General features: G+C 33.1%; 1 protein-coding gene across 3 annotated transcripts; it reads right to left on the bottom strand.

The window, feature by feature from the left end:
* Window positions 1-3764: 3764 nt before the first annotated feature.
* On the bottom strand, window positions 3765-21920 carry LOC104879939 (uncharacterized). 3 transcript variants are annotated; one of them, XM_010654675.3, is made up of 9 exons: window positions 21647-21920; window positions 20481-20572; window positions 11412-11553; window positions 6642-6773; window positions 6361-6510; window positions 5196-6159; window positions 4598-4989; window positions 4297-4466; window positions 3765-4188 (listed from the first exon to the last, which is right to left on the bottom strand). In XM_010654675.3, exons 1-9 carry the CDS (start codon window positions 21728-21730, stop codon window positions 4035-4037), a joined length of 2280 nt encoding a protein of 759 aa, XP_010652977.1. In that variant the 5' UTR covers window positions 21731-21920; the 3' UTR covers window positions 3765-4034. The 3 variants fall into 3 exon arrangements, with proteins under 3 accessions (XP_010652977.1, XP_019076913.1, XP_019076914.1); XM_019221368.2 differs by lacking the exon at window positions 6642-6773 and having other exon boundaries at window positions 21647-21916; XM_019221369.1 differs by lacking the exons at window positions 20481-20572; window positions 21647-21920 and having other exon boundaries at window positions 11449-11536.
* Window positions 21921-22109: the final 189 nt, after the last annotated feature.

Genomic DNA, 22109 nt, shown 5'->3' with positions numbered 1-22109 from the left:
ATGTTTTTATTTTAAATATTAAAAATATAATTTTATTTTAAAAAATTAAAATATAAATAGTAATAATAATAATAATAATAATAATAATAAAGTTCTAATATTTTATAAATTAAAATTAATTTGATAAGATAAATAATAAATTATATATTAAGACCGATATATCATTGCATATAGATATTTTTCTTCATAATAATATTTATGTCAATTACATTTACAAAATAACAATAAAATGTAAAATTTTATTTTTTATATTTTTTGATAGTTTTTTCAAATATTTTCATGAATTTTAAATAATTTTTACTTTATCGATATTTTATATTTTATAAATTAAAATTAATTTGATAAGATAAATAATAAATTATATATTAAGACCGATAAATATATATATATATATATATATATATATATATTCTTCATAATAATATTTATGTCAATTACATTTACAAAATAACAATAAAATGTGAATTTTTATTTTTTATATTTTTTGATAGTTTTTTCAAATATTTTCATGAATTTTAAATAATTTTTACTTTATCGATATTTCTCTAATATATCCGTAAAATCCAAATACCAATATATTCGTATTTACCAATATTTTCAAACCTTGGTGTCGACAAGAGGTGGTGTCATTAGGGCTTTGTGAGACAAAAGGGTGAAAAATTAGGTTTCGTGAAAAGAAATAAGAGATATACTTCAGTGTTATGCAAGACACACTAGTTAAGGTTGTTCATCAAATTTTAAATTGAAAAAAGAAAAAAATATATATGCTTCCAGTGAATGCCAAAATATTTTCAAATAATTCAAAATTGCATCATAAATTATAGTACGTCCTTAAAAGCTCTATTTGATTCCTAGAAAGTATTAATGAAAGAAAAAAATTCAAATATAATTAAAATTAATTAAAAATTTATATATTTTAAAATCATTTAATTTGTATATAATGGAGGAAAATAAGTGAAATAAATTTGAAGAAATATATATAAATAATTTATTGACTTTAAATTTACTTTGTATTTTTCTTCAACTTTGATATATATTTTCTTTTCTTCACATTTCCCCCAAATTTTACGGAAACCAAACATAATCTAAGAACATGTTAGAATGTAGGGAAAAAATTGAATGAATTTTCATTAGAGGTCTCTCCCTTTTATAGGGAGTCATAAAGAAAAATACATTAGTACAGATGTTTAACCACTTGTTTCCACAATGCTATAAATTCTCATATCTTATAATAGAATCAAAATTATTTTATTATTTTAATTAATAATATTTTGATATTAATTATAAATAATACATTTTATAAAAAAAATATAGTTGGAATTAGCTACACATAAAAAATCTTAATTAGGATTAATAAGATGAAGATAAATAAGATGAGGTTTTAAGGACATTTTAGGGACTTTTACTAAATATAATTAGGAATGATTTGAAGATAATTAGGAATACATTATTTTATAGAAATGAGACAGTTAAGAAAGAGAAAATAAGATCTTATTTAGTAACTGTTTTTCAAAACAATTTTTTGTTCTCCAAAACAAAACAACAAAATACATTTGACAACAACAAAAAAAAAAATAGTTTTTGTTCTTAAAAAGTAAAAAAAAAAAAAAAATGTTTTCAAATAATATTTTTTAATTATTTTCAATTGTTTCACTTGTTTTTTAAGATAAATAATAATAATAATAATAATAATAATAATAAAGTACAATATATAAAAGTTATTTTTAAAAAACATAGAAAATACATTAAAAACATTTCATATTCCTAAATATATATTTATTTCATAAAATATTAGATAATAATTTTCAAAAACTATGGTTGAAAAGGCCAACATTCAAAGGTATTTTAGATTTTTTTTTTAAATCTTTTTTAGCATTGACATCATTCAACCAAAGGTTTGTTCAACATCAATCAAAGAAATCATCATCTTACAAGAATGCTTCTACCTTATATATCTAAAATGTAATTACCTCGAAGTAATTTTTTTTTATTTTTTATGTTTATAATATTTATATGAGAATTTATATTTGTATGCACCAAATTTCTACATGTATCCATTCGGATTATGTCTTTTTGGACTAACATACCTATCAGGAAAAAAATCAAATTACCCTTTAAAATTAATATAGACTCGTCTTCTTTCTCCAATCTCTACATAACCTTAACAATTTCTTTGAAGAAAGTTGTATTTTTTAATAGTTATGATAAACAAATAAACACCTTCTTTGATGCTAGATGTGTAGAAATATGGTTTTTTCATTTCATTTCTTTTTGTATATGCTAGATGTGTACAAAATGAGCATCAAGTCAAAACTTAAGAAAATCCTAACAGTGTTTGGCTTGTGAAAATATGAATGGAAATAGAAGTAAATCACAATATCATGTTGAAGAGATTACAAGGGCTTTCAGGAGATTTTATTTTATTTTTTAAATTCTGGTTCTCATTTTTAATTGTAGTCCAATCATTTTTATTCTCTATTCTCTATTAGAATATTTCAAACATACCCTAAGAATGCCTTTAATATGCAATCATCATTTCTAGAAAGTAATCAAACTTGAATGAATAATTTTGCATTGGATAAGAATGGAAAGTATGGACCCTATTTTTATTTTTTATTTTTGTAATATATTCTCCTTTGAGTGTTATCAATGATTTTTATTTTTATTTTTTTTATGGTGTTTTGAACAACAATTAAAAATACAAAGAATCAATATGAGATGATATATCATAAATGCTTATAAATTCCTTATTTTTCTCAAATATTTAGATTTTCTAAAGGTATTGAAAAAACTAATCAAAAGATGAGATAAGATAAAAAAAAAACCACCACAAGCTTCAAGCAATCAAATCATCCACAAGCTTTCCATCCTCCCCCAAAGCACTTGCCTAGAATTTTCAAGCTCCAACTATCCACTTTCTTCTTTTGGAAAATACTTGTAATCCACTACAAACTTTGATCTCAACCTTTTATTGAATCCACACAAGAAGGATGAAGAGCACACTAAATCAATCCATTTTTGAAAGAAAATTTGTCACTCAAAAAATTTATTTTTAACTCAAACCCATAAGATTTTCTCTCAAGACTCCCAATTTGATAAGAAACGTGAAACTCAAAGAGGGTTTTCTTTTTCAGCTCTCAAGTCGTCTCTTCCTCGTCTAGAAAGAGGGCTTAAATATTAGGGTTTTAAAACTCATCAAACAACTGACATTTATTTGGATAAAAAATTGAAAATTCACAAAAGTAATCAAAGTCTAATGTATCAACATGACTGAAAAAATCTAGGTACAACAGAAATTCTTATCTTTTAGTTTGATTAATCAGAAATTGAAATTGATCGAAATGTTTTAAACACAATTTTCTACACTTTTAAGCTTCAACTTCATTTTTCAATGAAAGGATAAAAGATTAAAACTTAGTTGACCAATGTTTGCTATCATCCATCACTTCAAAAACACTCATCATCTCCTCTAGGAATTTCAATCACGAATTTGGAAAAGGCAAGAGTCCTAGGGTGGATTTTAAGTGACTGAACTAAGAGAATCACAATGAGAATTTTGACCCAAAATTGCCAACATACAAATACGCTAACAAACATAATTTTATTTTTAAAAACAATTGAAAAATATTTTTAAGAATTGTTCTTTAAAATTATTTTTTTGAGAATTATTTTCAAAAATTGTTTTTTGAGTAGCAAACACGTCCTTAGCAGCTTCTATTGTTTTACACTACAAAGCCAAAAGTCAATCCAAGGGCTACAGAGACTGGATAAATATCGATGATGTCAATTTTCATTAACATGATTGACAATAATAGTATGATAGTACTCTTGAACATGGAAGATAAGAAGAAAATTTTGGAGACAGGGTCTCCCCCAAAGCCTCAGCCCACTGAACACTCATATTTCATTTCTGAAATGTGACTCATGAACATATCTACCACTTCTAGCTGAATCTTCAGTGTTTGGCCCTCTTCCTGAGTAGATGAACATGTTTTCTACTGACTAACTAGCCCTATGATGTGTATGAATCTATGTTACTCTGAAAATCTAAGTTTTTCAGCTGGATAAACCCCATCTACATTACCTCCCTTCTGTCTTTTTTGTGATGACAACTCCATACATTTTACCTTCTGAGTCTGTCTAGGTCGGACACTTGGTTCCCCTGTTTCATCTCTGCTGCTTCTCCTCCTGCAGTACAGGCAGGGGAATTAAATAAAAATAAACAAAAGGAAGGAGGTTGAACCAACCCAAACAAATTCAGTTACTGTTACGGCTAGTCCTTGAAAGCACACAAACCTTAGATGAAGCAACACAAGCACTGCACCAAAAACTGCTGTCCCTATCACCAATGATTTCAGCCGTGGCCTTTTCTGGGGCTTGTGGTGCGGTATTCCAGTGGATATATCCTCCTTCCTATCTGAAATTTCGGCTGCACTTACATCCATCTTTTCGTGTTTCCTTTCATCCTATGACAAGGCACAAAGTGGGTATAGAAATCATGTGTGATATAATCAGACAACATTCTCTAGATGATCAGCAGTTCTGAAAATTGAGTGAAAAAATGCACAAAGGTAACAGAGAATGAGAATGTAGTTACCTGGCCGCTCACTTTACCCATATTCTCTGCACAAGGAATACAGTTTTCGGGATCTGTACACACTTCTTGACCTGTTTTGCCAACATTCTGTGAACTTCCAGATGTTAAGCAGAGATACTTTTCTAATGTGGATTCATATGGTTGTACATGGTTATCCACTTCAATCATGTCCAGTATATGTGGACATTGGCAGTGCTTGAAACCAACACTGCAATCTGTGTGGCTAAGTTTGTTCCATTTTTCACCATCTTGAGATGCTATAATATCGGATGAGGCATTTGAATCTTCACAAACTCTATCAAAATAAGCTGCTTGAAGAAGTTCATTTGAGTGCTCTTTAATACCAGGATCTGATTCCGTCATTGTTCCACCAATAGTCATCTTTCCATTGTCTGCAACAACAGAGTGCATATCCTTAAGCCACAAGTAATGATCTGAAGCTTTAGTTAGAGAGTGATCAGAAAATTCCTTGCAGAAAACCTTTGATGAAACAAATTCTGCAGAAGCTTCATGACCATTATTTCTAGATGATACTATGGTTGTTGCACATTTGTGTTAGCATTCCAACAATGGGTATCAAATGGAGAATGAGACTTACCTGAGAGATCTCTGATTTGATCTGGATATCCCAATGTTGAACTATGAATTATTTTTTCATGTCTGAGCATGTCCTGAGATTTATGTACTCCTATCAAACAACTCCTATTCACCAAGTCATCCTTCTGACTCTGCAATTCAGGAAACAGGACTTTAACTGTTCTCAAATCATCTTCTTCATCTAATTGATCTTCAAAATCCAAGTGCCGCACCCTACCTGTCACAGAGCCCAGGCTTGCCATGGAGGATACTTCTTCTGCATCTTCAAGATTATCAGAGTGTATCCTTCCAAATCCATTTACAGAAGTCTGTCCTGGTGAGTTTGATCCACAAGAATCACTACTCATTTCCAATTTTAGTATATCATCATCTCCATCAAACAAAACATGGCCACCATCATCAGTCCCATGGTCAATTAAATCAGGAATCGCTAAATCATGGGAAGCATGACCTTTTTCCAATGAGCTGCCATCTGTAGAATCTCCCACTGTGGAAGCACCATTTCCCAAATAAAGATCAATATGGATAAGGTCCAGCATGTCAATTTGGTGATCATGTCTTACTCCTCTATTTATATGTGAACTACTCCTGGTCCTTAACTTGATTTCAGAATCAACCCATGATGGGAATGAGATGCTATCTGCTAGATGATCCTTCTTCACACAATGTGAGCAAAGAGATCCCACTGGTTCATCTAAACATCGTGATTCACATTGACATTGTGTATATTCATCTTTCTCTTGATCTTGAATTTCCGATTGAAATTCATTTTGTACAGAAGTGTAACTTTTGACGACTGAAGATACTTCTGGTGAATTTTCTAAATCCAAGTTGATCAGCAATGCAGAATCAGAAGCACAGTTCATGGATGGGCTGTGAGATTGAAATCCCGTATAATTGCTTTCTATGTCAGACTCCTGGGAATATGTATCGTAATTCCTGGCACCAGCTGCAACTGAGTTTTTCTACAGTGACAGTGTGAACAATTAGAATACACTTGATTGTATTAATAATAAGCAGGTAAGAATTCTACATGCAGTTTAAACTATAAACTTGGGGTTTTTTTTTTCCTTTTTTTTTTAAATTTCCTTTTTTCCTTTTCTTATAGTAGATACTGTCCTTTAGCAACAGTACCATTTTTTGCCTCAAAAAATGGACTGACATACCTTCCTGCATGTCATTTTTGGATCCTTGTATTGATTGTAGCTATCAGAACTCGAAAAGCTGCACTGTGACAGCTCCAAGCTTCTTCGGATGCATCCAACCATATTTGTGGGCATGGCTACTGTGTAAGTAACAATATCAAAATCTGGAACCTATTACAACAATTATTTTTTATTATTCTCTTAGCATTGTAAAAATAGAGGAGAGAATCACCATGAACATGAACACAAAATAATTATCCTAAAAACCATTTCAAAAAATAAATCTAAATGTAATTTCTTACATCTAAATTTTTTGACCTAGCTTTCTTTGAGAGTGAACGAATGCACATACAAACTCTTCGAGTATTTCTTTTCTCAACAACATCTGATGGAGAGAAGAGATCAATGCCTGTCAACCCCAAAATTTTGCTGATCTATAGATACAAGAAAAGGATGATGTCAAAAAACCAAACCAAATGATTTTGGTTGGATATTAGATTTAGGCTTTTGAGAGACAAATCTACACTTTATTAATTGATCAGAAAAATAACACAGGCTGTCATGTGGTAGTTATACAAGTTACATAAAGCACAATCATCATAGCCTAAAATAATTTAGTTTTTCCCAACTCAACTAAAGATTATAATACCAAACCCCAAAGGAATGAGTTGTATATTTTGTATTTAATTTATGCTAATTTCTAACATTGTGATTTTTTTTTCTTTTACTATAAATCTAATCAATCTGATCCCTGCATTTTAAGAATTGTACAGCTAGGTAATTATTTCCTTTTTAGCATAAAAGAGTCCTATATGTGTCATGTATTGATTCATTCATAAATAAGATGAATTATTCTTCTTTGTCATTGCATACTCATAGTGATAAATATCCCTCTTTGGTTTTATGTGGGACAATAAAGAGGAAAAGTGCATCTTTTAGATAATACAAACTTGTCCTACTACAAAAATTAAATTAGTGAGACAACTTCACAAATCCTATGCCCGAATGCCTAGTCCTTCTCTAGATTGGGAACACAGACTCAAATCAAAAGCCTAATCCATCCTCTTTTTTTTTTTTTAAGCTCAAATTGATCGAATTATACCGTGGTTAATGGGATTGCATGATTCAAAATTTATCCATAATGTTTTTAAATTTTTTTTTATATATTAATACCAAAATTTAAATACTAAATGGGATAATATTTCAAGATAATAATAGAAAAATGATTTTTTTTTTTTTAACAAAATGAAAAAGCATATGATATAATTATAATTTTATATGTTTTCTTAAAAATCTAAATAAAATAAATATTATTATATAGGATAACATAAATTATAAATACTATAAAAATATTAAATCAAGTTAAGGTTAGGTTGAGCCCAACCTAAATTAAATTCATGTTGAAAAACCTTAATCCAAGTTCAACCTAAGTATTAAAAATAATTGCCTAAGCCCATCTAAAATCAACTCACTAGGATGGCATTATTCCTTGATTACAAGGCCTCTAATTGGCCTATTCCCTATTTGGGTCTCCTTTTGGGGGGAACCCAAATTCATGTGGTTTTTGGGATTCGATGATTGAGAAAATCTTGTGAAGATTAGATGGGTAGAAAAAAGCCTACTTGTCTTTAGGTGGAAGGATAAGTCTTATCCCTTCTTGCTTGTCCCGTATTCCTAACTATTTTCTATCCCTATTTAAGATCCCTTCTTTAATGACATTACAACTTGTGAAATTGCAAAAGGATTTTCTTTGGTCAGGGGTTGGGAAGTGCAAGAGAAATCATCTCATTAGTTGGGACTTAGTGTGTAAGTCTAAGGTCAAAGGGGGTTTGAGGTTTGGGAAGATTTCTTTAAGGAATCGTGTTTTATTAAGGGAGTGGCTTTGGAGGGTTTCTAAAAAAAGTTTTGTTCTTTGGCATTAGGTTATTCTAAGCATTTATGGGACACATATTAATGGGTGAGATGCCAACACCATAGTCAAGTGGTCACATCATTACCCTTGGAATAAGAATTTATCAAATATACTCACTTTGTGGTGGGAGATGTGGAGAGAATCCATTTTGGTGAGGGGATCAACCTTTGTATTCTCAATTCCTTGGTCTATTCAAAATTGTCACAATTAAAAACCTTATATTGCATCAATCCTTAGGACCACTTATCCCTTTTCTTGGAACTTTAATTTTTGTCATAACCTTTATAATTTTGAGATAGAAAATCTTGAAAGACTCATGGTATCTCTTACTTGTTTGCATTTATCTTTATTCGTTTCAAATGCAAGAGCATGATCTATATCTTCTTCAAGTTTATTTACAGTAAATTCATTCTTTTTAGTCTTGTCCAATCATGTTGATCTTGTTCCATTATTCCCCACTGATTTTGTTTGGAAATCCCAAGTCCCTTTAAGGTCAAGTCCTTTACTTGGTTAGTGGCACACAAGAAGGTAAACACCAATGACATGCTATAGTTGAGAAGATCTTATAAAGTCTTCAACCCCAATGTTTGTTTGTTGTGTTTGAAGAGAAATGAAATGGTAAATCAACTTTTTTTTACATTGTCCTTTAACTTTGGGGCTATGACACAAATTATTCAAATTAGCTAATCTGATTAGGTACCTCCTAGGGGTATAACCATTTCATATAAGGGGTTAAGCAGCTCCATTAGAGGCAAGGTGCTATGGTAAACAACTTGTCTTGCTTTGATGTGGGTTGTGTGGCAAGAAATAAATGCAAGGATTTTTTAGGACAAGGTTAGGATTTCAGTAGCCCTTTGGGATATCATTCATTTCTTCACATCCTTTTAGGCCTCTTGTACCATAACTTTTAAGGGCATGCCCCTTAATATGGTTCAACTTGATTGGATTTCGATTTGTAGTTCCAAAGGCATGGGTTAGCAAGTAATGTTTGTTATTTATAATTTCCCATATGGGTGGTGATTATTCACAATAGTTTAGGTTTACTTCGTACTTTGGAGGTTCCTACATACCTTTTTTTTTTTTTAGGATTCCTCATCCTTCTTTTGTACCTTTTGATTCCAAACATAATTTATAACAATGTTGTTTATCATCGAAAAAAAAACTTAGGGTTAGATCGGGCCAACCTGCCTAACTTAAGGAAAAGTATGGAATATTTTCTTATCCATCCCACCCCATTTATTTATTTATTACACAAACAAAATAACAGGTTTAAATATTTCTTTAGGTGGGAGGGTGGGCGGGTGGGTTAAGTGTAACCGTCTTGTTGACATTCCTACTTAAGATAATTTTTTTCAACTTGAACTCAATTCAAGTTGGACTTGGGCCAAGCTTCAAACAACTTGAGCCTAACTCAAATATAATTTAATATGTTTATAATTCATATAATATTTATCATCCTACATAATAGTATTCACTTTACTTGTTTTTCTTTAATTTTTAAGGAAAAATATTAAATTGTAATTGTATCATTAGTATTTCATTTTGATAGAAAGATATATAAATTTTTATTATTATTATCTTGAAATGTTGTCTCATTCACTATTTAAATTTTTGTGTAAATATATATATATAAAAAAAATAAGAACATTATAGACAAGATCAATCTGTACCTAGCTCAATTTTAACCCTTAGAACTTAATCAACCCAACCAACCCAAGTTTAGAAAAATGAGGTTAAGTTGGACTTAGATTGAGGAGGTCAAATTAAAAGTTGGGTTAGGTTGGAATTAGGTTGAATGTTTCTAATTTGGTAGGGCTTGGTTTGACTATCAACCTATTCAAGTTACAACCCTATGTATAATTGTAACTTAAAGTTATACTCAACTAGTACTTATATGAACTTCAACAACTCAATCAACCCAACTAGCCTAACTAACTCAAGCTTAGAAAAATGAGATTAAATTGGGTTTGGATTAAGTATCTCAGGTTAGAGGTTGGATTGGATTGGAATTGGGTTAAATCTTTTATAATTCGGGTTGGGCTCAATTGTACTTCTAGGCAATAACAATAACAATAATAATACTTCTAGGCATAGCAATAACAACAACAATAACAATAATAATAATAATTAGATTTGAGTTAAATGTTTCATAATAATAGTTATTGGAATTAGGTTGAATGTTTCATAATTTGGTTTGACTACCAACATGCCCAAGTTAAAGCTATGTATAATCGTAACTTAAGAATGGCTTGAAAATTATAACATTGTTCCTCTACACAAGTAGATTCATCTAGTACTTGTAAGCAGCAATAATAATAATTCAAAATGAATTTTCCATGCAGTAAAAAGATTCTAATATAGTGTAACGAATTTCCCATGCTACAAAAAAAATTCTTAAATAGTGCATATTTTCCAGTTACAATCTTTTTAGCACCTATTAAACTCATAATCGTTCTATATTTGTCACCACCTTTTTGAGATAGAGATTACAAATCCAAATATTGATATTGATATCATCAAGGCTCCATATGAATTTCTGTCTCCGTGATAATTTAATATAATATGCAAAGTTTTTTTAGTAACTATAAATATACTTTTCCAGTCTGGACGATGCCTTCATTAATTATACTATATTTTTTTTTTTTTTGATAAGTAAACAAGAATTGCATTAGAAAAGGCTAAACACCACAGAACATACAGGGAGTATACAAGACGGCTACAACCTCAAAAAGAGAAAAAGGACCAAAAAGAACTACCTCCCCTCAAGTGGAAGCTATTCACTCTAAAAAACCTATAAGGGAGAAAGACTCCTCACCTAAATACACTTTGGCCCAATTCCATAAATTACAAACAAAAGAACTCTTTAACCTCTGAATATTCACCGCACCCCCCCTAAAAGCTAACCTATTCCTCTCCTTCCAAACCGTCCAAAAAATACACAACGGAATGAATTTCCAAATCTTTTTCCTTTTCTTCCCTACAAATGAGCCCCTCCAGGAGATTAAAGTTCATTAATTATACTATATCATTATATTGTGAGAAATAATGATTATTTAACAACATTACAGTCAAGCAATTTGCAATGATTTTCATTTGGGTTGAATGGTTGTCCATACTTGAAATCACCACACAGAAAGAATGGTAGAATGATTAAACTTACCTTCAAAAAGGAATCGACATTAGAGTAAGGCCTATACCTCCCACTGCTCTTCCTAGATGAAACTGCCTTATATGCTTTCAGATGTTTTATCTCCATACGGTTTGTCAACAGCATTTTCCATACAACTTTAGACACTTCAAACCTATAGCATCAAATAAGAAAAGTTTATATTATTTGCAACAGTTTAGATATATAACAATGTACATAAAAATCTTGTCAGCCTTTCAAATAATTATTGATACATTCAACCTGTTAGAATGCATTAGTAATCTAATTAAATATGTATCTGATTGCTCCAAAATTAGTGCCTAAACATGTGTTAACATGTATAATCTCATACATGCGGAGAAACATATGATTTTAGAAAAATATGTTCATAACTCAATGAAGAGATAACAAAGCAAAGCTTAAGGTTTAGGGCTTCAGCCAGCCTGCGTGCCCTGGACCACCAACTCCTTATTTTGTAGAAATATAAGCTATAGCTAGGAGTAATAGGTGCTTGGACGGTTGCTAAGGTATGGAATTTAGAAAATGGCTTCTTATTATTCTAGTGGGACGTGTGAGCTATTAAAGTTGTGCAGCCCATGACTAGATGATCCTTAGAAGGCAATCATGTAAGCCAAAGACCAGCATGATCAAGTGATTTTACATCTTCTTAATCAAATTATGGTGTTATATTTATACAATTTGAAGCTTTGGTTAACTAATAAATTAAAATGACCGAGAATCATATAACCACCTTAAACTGTCACTATATTGATTTCTTAGGTCAAACGACCAGTTGGTTTGAATACCATGTTCTCAATAATCACTCTACAAAATATTTTAGTATACAAAATAATGAGCATAACCTTGCTTTTTTTATCAGATAAATTTACACCTTTTTTTATAACAATCATAACTTGTAAGCATAGTTGTTAAAGGCGCACCTAAAGTACACCTAGGATTAAGGCATAGCCAGTCCCTAGTTCTACTGCCTAGTAAGAGAAGCATACCACACCTATTTTACTTTTCTTTTTCAAACATTTTTATTCTTGAAATTTATATCATTTCACTATTTCTTGTTGGATGTTTCTTTTAAATGTCTGGAATCCTAAATTTTTTGTTGATTGGATTGGATTTTGGATCATATTTTATAAAATTGATATGCATCTTCACTTTGCTTAGAAGCATGCTTTGTGTTGTGCCTTGAGCCTAAGCCATAAGAGACTATTACACCTTAGGTGCACCTTACACCTTTTAAAACTATGTTTGTAAGAAAAACAAATGACTAAACATGTGCTTCTAACATCTTTAGTATGAGTATGAGTATGATAATAAAATTGTTCTATTTTTTTTGCCGTTTCAAATTTCTTCAACTTGCACAAGATTAAGAAAAGCAACAAAACATGAATTAGATAAGTCAATCTTGGGGAATGCTAGAGGGGTCTAGCCATCAAGGAAGAGATATTAGTGTTGTTGGAAGGCTTAAAGCTTGCTAAAGCTGAGGGTTTACCCAACCTTCTACAAAGGGGGATTCCATGATGGACCTACCTTGGATAATAAGGAGAGAAGGTTGTGGAGGTTTGATGGATGGTTGTGCCAAATTTATATTACTATTGAGCTGGGTGTTCATTCTATAGTATTCCTCAAGCAGCTAACCATATGGTGGATATGCTAGCAAAATGGGAAGTCAATCAATTGATTTCTTTTGTAAGGGATTTTCTAATCCCCCCAAGCTTTTGAGTTCATACTTGTAACCATTTTTAGATATGCATTTCCAAAAGTGGTTGTGATTAGGTAAAAGATTTCTTATCCTTCTTTATTTACATAATCCATGATGAAAAAACATCTATTTCTAATAGAAAAAAAGATTGAAATTAAGCCCTCAAGAATCAAGCAGAGCTTCTTGTTCATGGCTAAGTTTTCATTTCTTTTGATATTGTTTGAAATTGTATAAAATATTTAGGGTGCAATTTTAGTTTTTGTTTCTTTTAAATGAGCATAGAGATGACATTATTAAGAAGCAAAAAACCATGTATACACACTATTTACTGAAAGTCAAAACAGTAAAAGCATGTACTTTGTCCTTGACAAGGAGATGAACAATCCCAAAGGTCAAAAGACTCCCAAACTTTTCCACTATTCCGAATCAGTCAAATGAAAACATATGGAAAGTCTCCTATATATGGTTGGGAAACTTGTCAATCCCAAATATCCCCTACTTTGTGCACTTGAAGATGCAATTAAGAGTTGCCACCAAGTCAACCTTTTAGGTGACTGTAACCTTCAACCACTAAAGGAACATCCAGGGAACAACAGAGGGTCCACAACGAGGAGAAGAGGGTAAAAGCCAAACTAAGTAATTCTTGAATCATAAAACAATTAATGAACCAAATACACTCCTAGTCTCATTTACATATGCAACATCAATAAAGAAAACATAAAGTCCTATTCACCAAATGATAAACCATTCAAAATCCTAACCTTGTAGAAGTTCCATTCTTAGCATTGCCAACAAACTCCATGATTGTTAATAAAGGAAACCTTCTTCCTCACCATGTCCCTTGTTGAAAGCACTTTGGTACACACCAGAAGAGGACCTATCTGATGATAACCTCACAATACTCCACAGTCTGAGTGCTCACAGTGTGTTGAGATCACTCGTTGGAATCACCCACCAAAAAACCCATGGCTCAAGAACTTCACCATAACTCTCTTACTGCTTGGAGGGTGAGAGAGAAATATTTATATGGAGGAGAGATTTTCACCCTGGAAAATCTCTATGACTCCAATTCTGGTTAGGAAGGATAAGATGCTAAAATTTTTTCCCTCTGATACTTATCCCCTAATCAAGCCAGCCCACTATGGGTGCTCCAATTAGGCCAAATCCAACATCCCTACAATACATCATCTGATAACATGATAAGCCATCCACCAAGTCAATCAACATTATCTGATTTTATCATTTTTGACATGAAACTTCACTATGTCCAATCAGCCCAGAAAATCAGTGTATCTAAACAAAGGCAAGAGAATCACTATGTCCATCTGATAACATGATAAGCCATCCACCAAGTCAATCAACTTGAGGACCATTTCATCATTTTGGAAATGAAATTTCACTATGTCCAATCAGCCAAGAAAATCAGTGTATCTAAACTAAGGCACCCAAAGAAAATCACTTATTAGTTAGAAACCATCTAATATCATAAATGAAGGGACAGCACCATGATCGGCTCCTACTTCTACTGCAACTTTTTCCAAATACCATATGACACGAAATATGGGATGAAAAATAATAAGTTTTGTCTATTAGATTGACTATACACACGGTTTATATAAGAAATTACAAGAGAATAAATAGGAAATAAGAGACATAATAAGAAACTAACTTATTCCTAAATCATAAAACTATCTATTTACAGAAATAGAAAACTAATAAAACTATCTATTTACAGCTCAACACTCCCCCTCAAGTTGAGGAATAGATGTCTTTCATTCCCAACTTGAATACAAGATCGTGAAACATTGAACTGTTCAGCCCTTTTGTTAGGATATCAGCTAATTGATGTTCTGCTAGAACATAGGACATACACACTACTCCTTCCTCCAATTTTTCTTTGATGAAATGCCTATCAATCTCGATATGTTTTGTCCTATCGTGTTATATAGGGTTATGAGCAATATTGATAGCTGACTTGTTGTTACAATAGAGCCTCATAAGACCATCCCACTTGATTCTCAAATCATCTAGAATAATCTTCACCCAAAGTAGTTCACACAACTCTTGAGCAATGGCCCTAAACTTTGATTCTGCAGACAAACTTGCTACCACATTCTGCTTTTTACTTCTCCATGTTACCAGATTACCTCCAAGAAAAGTACAATACCCAGTAGTAGATCTTCGATCCACTAGGGAACCTGTATAGTCAGAGTCGATGTATGCTTCTAGAGCAAGAGTATTGTTCTTCTTGAACAAAATTCCTTCCCCGGGGTTGCCTTTCAAGTAATGCAGCACCCTGTAGGCAGCTTGAAGATGAGGTTCTCTTGGATCATGCATGAATTGACTGATCACGCTCACCGAGTAGGCGATGTCTGGCCGAGTGTGAGCAAGGTATATGAGCCTACCAACCAGCCTCTGGTACATTCTTTTATCCACCACTGGTTCTTCTTTAGCTTCTCCCAACTTGTAGTTTGGATCCATTGGGGTAAAGACTGATTTACACCCCATCTTCCCTGTTTCTGCCAATAAATCAGTCACATACTTTTGTTGAGAGATGAAGATCCCTTGTGTGGAATATGTCACCTCAAGACTGAGGAAGTACTTCAATTTCCCTAGTTCCTTTATCTCAAACTCTGTTGCTAATCTCTGCTTTACTTCATGCTTTTCTCTCTCATCATTTCTAGTCACTATGATGTCGTCAACATAGACTAGAAGAGCAGTTACTCCCCCTGCAGCCGAGTGCTTAGTGAAGAGAGTGTGGTCACCTTGGCTTTGTTTGTACCTAAACTCTTTCATGACTTTTGCAAATCTCCCAAACCAAGCCATAGGAGATTGTTTTAGCCCATAAAGGGCCTTTTTCAGCTTGCACACCTTGTTACTTGTATTTCCCTCAAATCCCAGTGGGATGTTCATGTAAATCTCTTCATCTAAATCACCATGAAGAAATGCATTTTTAACATCATACTGTAGGAGTTGCCAATTGTAGTGGGCAACCAGTGACAACAAGATTCTTATAGTATTCAGTTTTGCAACTGTAGCAAAAGTCTCCTGATAATCAACTTCATAAGTTTGAGTGTACCATTTGGCTACCAATTTTGCTTTATGTCTCTCAAGAGATCCATCAGCCTTATATTTCAGTGTGAAAATCCACTTGCAATCAACAATGTTTTTCCTTTTCAGTCTTTCAACAATCTCCCATGTTTTATTCTTTTCTAATGCACCCATCTCCTCTCTCATAGCATCCTTCCATTCCCTTTTTGTCAATGCCTCAAAAACAGTGTTAGGGATGATAGTGATGTTTAGACTTTCAATAAAATTCTTGTGGGTTGGTGATAGGTGCTTAAGAGACACATAGTGTGATAGTGGATAGAGTGGTCGGTTAGTGCATTCTTTGGTGCTTTTTCTAACAGCAATGAGAAGGTCTAGGTCTAAGTTTAGGTTGTCTGTTGAGTCAGTGGAAGTTTCACCAGGTTGTGTATGTAAAGGTAGGTTTGATCTTACCGTGATTTAATTCCCAGGGTTTGAGTTGGATTCTTGGACCTGCTTTTGTTCTGGAATGACCTTTTCCCTTGAATACACCTTAGGAAACTGTGGAAAATAGCGAGTGACACTGGTTGGAACAGGGGATGACACGGGTTCAGTGGTAAAATTGGGTGACTCAGGTGTGATTGACTTGGATGACTCAGGTTCTTCATCACCATGGGTTGAGACATGAGGAAGGTCAAGAGGTTCAAAGGACTCACAAGGACTATGTTCCATCATTGAAATCTCCCCCTGAAGAGAGGACTTGGGGAAAAAAGTTTATTTTCTATGAAGGTGACATTTGCAGAGATGTAAAATTTTCTGGCTAAGGGATTGTAACACTTGTATCCTTTTTGAGTGGATGAGTAACCAAAAAAGACACATTTTATGGCTCGGGGGTCTAGCTTGTCTCTATGTTGGTTGTGGACATGAACAAATGTAGTGCAGCCAAATACCCTAGGAGTGAGCCCATTTGAGGTTCTGAAGTGTGGATAGAAACTCTTAAATATCTCTATGGGGCTTTTGTTGTCTAACACTCATGAGGGAATTCTATTTATCATGTATGTAGCAATAAGAACAGTTTCCCCCCAATAGGACTTAGGAACGTTCCCTTGAAAGAGTAAGGCTCGAGTTGTGTTGAGTAAATGCTCATTTATCCTCTCGGTTACCCCATTTTGTTGGGGTGTGTTAACACATGATGAGTCATGGAGAATGCCTTGTGATTGAAAATAGGGTGACAAAATCTGGTTGAAGTAATCTCTAGCATTGTCTATCTTAAAGCTTTTTATTTTAACCCCAAATTGGTTTTGAACCATTGAGTGAAAATTAGGTATAACAATGATAACATCAGATTTTTGTTTAAGAAGAAAGATCCATGTAACCCGAGTGCAATCATCAATTAAGGATACAAACCAACGAGCCCCAGAAACATTAGGTATAGTCGAAGGACCCCATATGATATTATGAATCAAATGAAAAGGATGAGAACTTCTTTTATTGCTAATAGGAAAAGATACACGAGTATGTTTTGCCAATTAACAAGTTTCGCAATGAAACTCAGAAATATCTAATCCTTGGAACAAATGAGGAAACATGACCTTTAAAACCCTAAAAGATGGATGACCTAGACGTAGGTGATACAACTAAATGGTATCTTTATTTGAGGAACTGAGAAAAGACAACGACAAATTATTACTAGTTTTCTGAGATGATTGAAGGTGGTAAAGACCGCTCCTTTCCTTAGCAAGTCCAATCCTCCTCCCCAAGCATTGTTCCTAAAAAACACAATAAGAAGAGAAAAAAATAGCATAACATTTAAGATCATGAGTAAGCTTTTGAATGGAAACAAGGTTGGCCGACACTTTTGGTACATGGAGGACATTTTTAAGAATAAGGGTAAGTGTGATGTATATGTCTCCGAAACCTACAACAGTAGCTAAAGAGCCATTGGCCACTGCAATTTTCTTGTTACTTGGGCTTGGGGTATAGGTATGGAAAAGTTGAGATTTGGAGGTCATATGGTCTGTGGCATCGGAGTCTATTATCCAAGAGTCATCATAAACCCTGTGTGACGCATTTATGCAAAAAGAGAGTGAAGGTGTACTTGAAAGAGCCAAAGAACAAGTTCCAGTAGGTTTGTCAAGGGATCCCAACAAGCTTCTCAGCTTCTCCATTTCTTTCACTATTGAACAAGTTCCAGTAGGTTTGTAAAGAACACGTGAATAAAAAAAAATCCAGCTATGAAGGCTAGAAAAATGGTGATGAAGGTCAGAATGATGCCCAGGTCTTAAAAACCTACAGCTCTGATACCATGATACGAAATAAGGGATGAAAAATAATAAATTTTGTCTATTAGATTGACTATACACACAGTTTATATAGGAGATTACAAGAGAAGAAATAGGAAACAAGAGACATAATAGGAAACTAACTTATTCCTAAACTAACTCACTCCTAAATCATAAAACCATCTATTTACAGAAATAGGAAACTAACATAATAGGAAAATAATTCTCCTATTCTATTTATAGCTCAACACCATCGAACCCCACCTTGAAGGACTACCTATCAGCAGAAAATCTCTCCCTTAAATCTCAACCCATGTGTAACAACCTGAGCACCTCAAGTTCAAATCACAAAAGGAAGAGCAGGAGATGTTATGCAATTTAGCCTTTTTCCCATGATTCCTATGCAGAAATTTCAAGTCAATAGTTTCACAAATATATCTCTTAACGACAAACAAGTCAAGTCCCCCACAAATCAATTCATGGCTAACTAGCTTAGCTTCTTGAACATAAACCTTTCAAGGGTCCATTCAACATGCTTTTCTTTTGACTCAGCTTTCTTGTCACAAACATTCTACATACTTGTTATAGAGATGGCCCTAAGTTCTTCAGACCAAGAACTGGAACAACTTCTTTTTTAAACCATCAATCATCATGGGATCTTAACTCACAATTAACACAATATCAACACAAAGAAAGGGTAATCAAGCTACAGCCAGAAAAATTTTATTCTTCTTTCTAAATCCTTTTTCCAACAAAAGAATTTTGTACTTCAGTAGGTTTTTGTGAAAAGAGAGAAAAGGGAGAATCCCTAATTATTGTTATTGAAAAACTGTAAAGAATACACATTGGACTTGGGTATATATATACATGTTAGTGGGACCCACAATACAATAAGGAAATAAAAGAAAAAGGAAAAGTAAATAACCTAAATAACTGTACACTATCTAACAGTTTTCATTTCCATTCTTTTTCAACCTAAACACCCACTTGTTCTTCAATGTTTTTGTACCCTTTAGAAGCTCAACCAACTCATAAGTAATACTTTTCATGGATAAGAAATATTATTCCTCATAGCCTTCATCCAGCATTCTTGTCCCCATGAGAATATGCTTCCCAACAAACAGTCAGAGGTGGGCTACCTCACAAACGTTGTATGCTAGTTTATAGACCTTCTGACTCGAGATTCTATACTCTCTTGCTAAGGAAATTATTCCTCCTGCTTAACAAACTTAATGCTTTTTCACACTAAGCTAACCACCTTTGTTATATCATCCCTAGTATTTGAGGTGCTGGAAAGGTTTACCACAGCTACCAAAATAAAAATTTAGGCAACATGAAGCTTCAACCTTTAGAAATGCTGACATGGTATGTGACATTGAATGTAAAAAGTCCACCTTAACTTGTATTACACCATTCCTCTTCCAATTTGGAGATATTGCACATTAATGCAAAACTAACCCTAAAAGGAAATTTTAAACCACCCTTGCAATCCTCCCCAAAAACTAGGCCCTTAATATCACACAATTTCTACATTCTAGGCCTCCTAGTCAGAAAGAATGTAAGGAAACTCCATTTTCAAGATTTTTCAGAGAAAACTTTCTTCGGTTATCTATATAAGTGCTATTTTTCCATTAGACCCTGTATTTTGTCCTTTTGAGCATCCTCTTTTCAGAAAAGGATTTGCATTCTCTACTTGAACCAAAATATCTGCACTCAAAATAATAAAATAAAATTAAAGAAAAAAATTTGGAAAAAAAGATAGAGCATGGCATCTGGTGTATTGGGCACAGGTCCACGAAATATTACGAAATTCTTACAAAAATCCATTTTAGTAACATATAGATTAGGCTTCCATAATTAAAAAATGCAGCAAAGGACATTGTTGGCATATATACTCTTCAAGCAATAATGGGTTCATGTCAAATAGAGGAAGGTTTTTCAATCAGAAAGGTAACGTAAAGAGATAAGGTAGATTCAAAAGAAACAAAAAAAAAATGTCACAACCATCATCCATGTGATGGAGTTTAATATATGGAAAAAACAGCAAGAGCTTACAGCAGTTCCCCATCAGCGAGTAAATCAGAAATATTCAGATGCTCATCCAGTCTTGTCTGCAGGACTTCTCCAAGCCATATTCTTGTTTGAGTCTGTATGCCATAACAAGGGAGAAATCACATTCAATAGGGAAGAATGATAAGAAAACTCCAGCAAACAATTCATCATTTCGGTTTTATTGCTCCCCATGATTTCATTAATTTCTTGATTTTGTTAATCTAGTTAGTTAGCATCAAGCAATATAAACTCAGGGCATCTTGCCCTTTTCAGGATACTGCTGGGATTTCAGATTATTGCTGAACTTATTTCCCACATATTGAAATGGGCCAAAACTAAAAGTACTTTTTTGGGCAATAAATTCCTAACACATTTGACATTGCTAATCTGGAATCACTTAGTGTAGGCAAGGCATGTGCTTGATTTGAAGGAGAAATCAATCATCTCCATAGCAAGTTCTGACACCTGATATGCTAGTAGTCAAGCTTTATCACTTAGCCAAGGCGGTTAGCATTGTCATGTCAGCACATTAAAATGAGACTAGTTTACATCTTTATGAACATTAACTTAAAACTTCAACTAATTCAAAAAAACAAAATAAAATACAAAATTTTCAGAGTCTGCCAAACAACAAGAAAAAAAAATTATTTATTTTATTTTATTTTTTATTCAGACAGCTCCAATTAGAGTTCACAACACTACAACTACCACAAATTTTCAACACAACAAAAACCAAGAGATTCTCATCGAATAATTGAAAAACAAAAACAAAAATTGAGGCATTATTATCGTAAATCAAATCATCAATTATTGCTGGTCACTAGTCGGAGATGAATAGCATTTTCCCCTTCCACAACCGCCCCAACCATCACGCCATGTGATAACTGATAAGAAAATTTGACTACTTTCCATCTTTATCAATAAACTTCAACCGATTGGAAAATAAAAAATAAATAAATCCTTCACATTCTGCCAAAAAACAAAGGGGAAAAAAACAATCATATTCAATCAGTTCACAAGAACACAACTGCCACGAATTTTCAACACAACTGATTCATCTTCAACAATGTAGAACCAAAAGATTATCGTCAAAAAAATAGGGAAAAAAGAAAAGAAAAAAAATCCGGAATTATTATAGTAAGTCAAATCATGAAGAAGAGCTGTTTCACCTGCAAGAACACATCATCCAGTTCGCGGAAGCTCGATTCCGCCGAAGACGGGGAAGCACCTCCCGCCACCTCTCCGCCGTCCATGCAGCCGGCCCACGCAGCCGGCGGCGCAGCGCCCAATCACCGACAATTGAAGAGAGAGAAAACAAATGAAAATAAAAAAAAATAAGTAGAGTGAAAGAGAGACAGAGAGTTGAAGATGTGGTGCCGTGTGGTCAGCACTCAGCAGCGAGTTTTTGGTTCTGTCTTGTGTTGGGTTCTCCTTTGAAACTGTCCGCCAAAAAGGCCACAAAGCCAAATCCCTTTTTGTATTTTCTTCGGGAGAAATTTTGACCTTTTTAATTACACCTTAATATTTGTATGAGAGTATAATTTATTCCCTCATAACAATTAATTAATTAATTAGTTTTAATTATTAAAAAACTGTCAATTAAATAGTTTTTAATAAATATAAAAAATAATA

This window comes from Vitis vinifera, chromosome 7 (assembly GCF_030704535.1).
Source record: "Vitis vinifera cultivar Pinot Noir 40024 chromosome 7, ASM3070453v1".
NCBI lineage: Eukaryota > Viridiplantae > Streptophyta > Magnoliopsida > Vitales > Vitaceae > Vitis > Vitis vinifera.
Note: the sequence above shows the minus strand (reverse complement) of the source record. Positions and strands in the feature narration are given on the sequence as shown.

Bases quoted from the DNA above. Each gene is read 5' to 3' on its own strand.
- LOC104879939 (XM_010654675.3), bottom strand. From the start codon at position 21,730: ATGGACGGCGGAGAGGTGGCGGGAGGTGCTTCCCCGTCTTCGGCGGAA. The intron at 6,774-11,411 runs GTAAGTTTAATC...TTGTATCTATAG, and splicing joins ATGTCGATTCCTTTTTGAAG to ATCAGCAAAATTTTGGGGTT. The intron at 4,467-4,597 runs GTAACTACATTC...GCCTTGTCATAG, and splicing joins TGGGTAAAGTGAGCGGCCAG to GATGAAAGGAAACACGAAAA.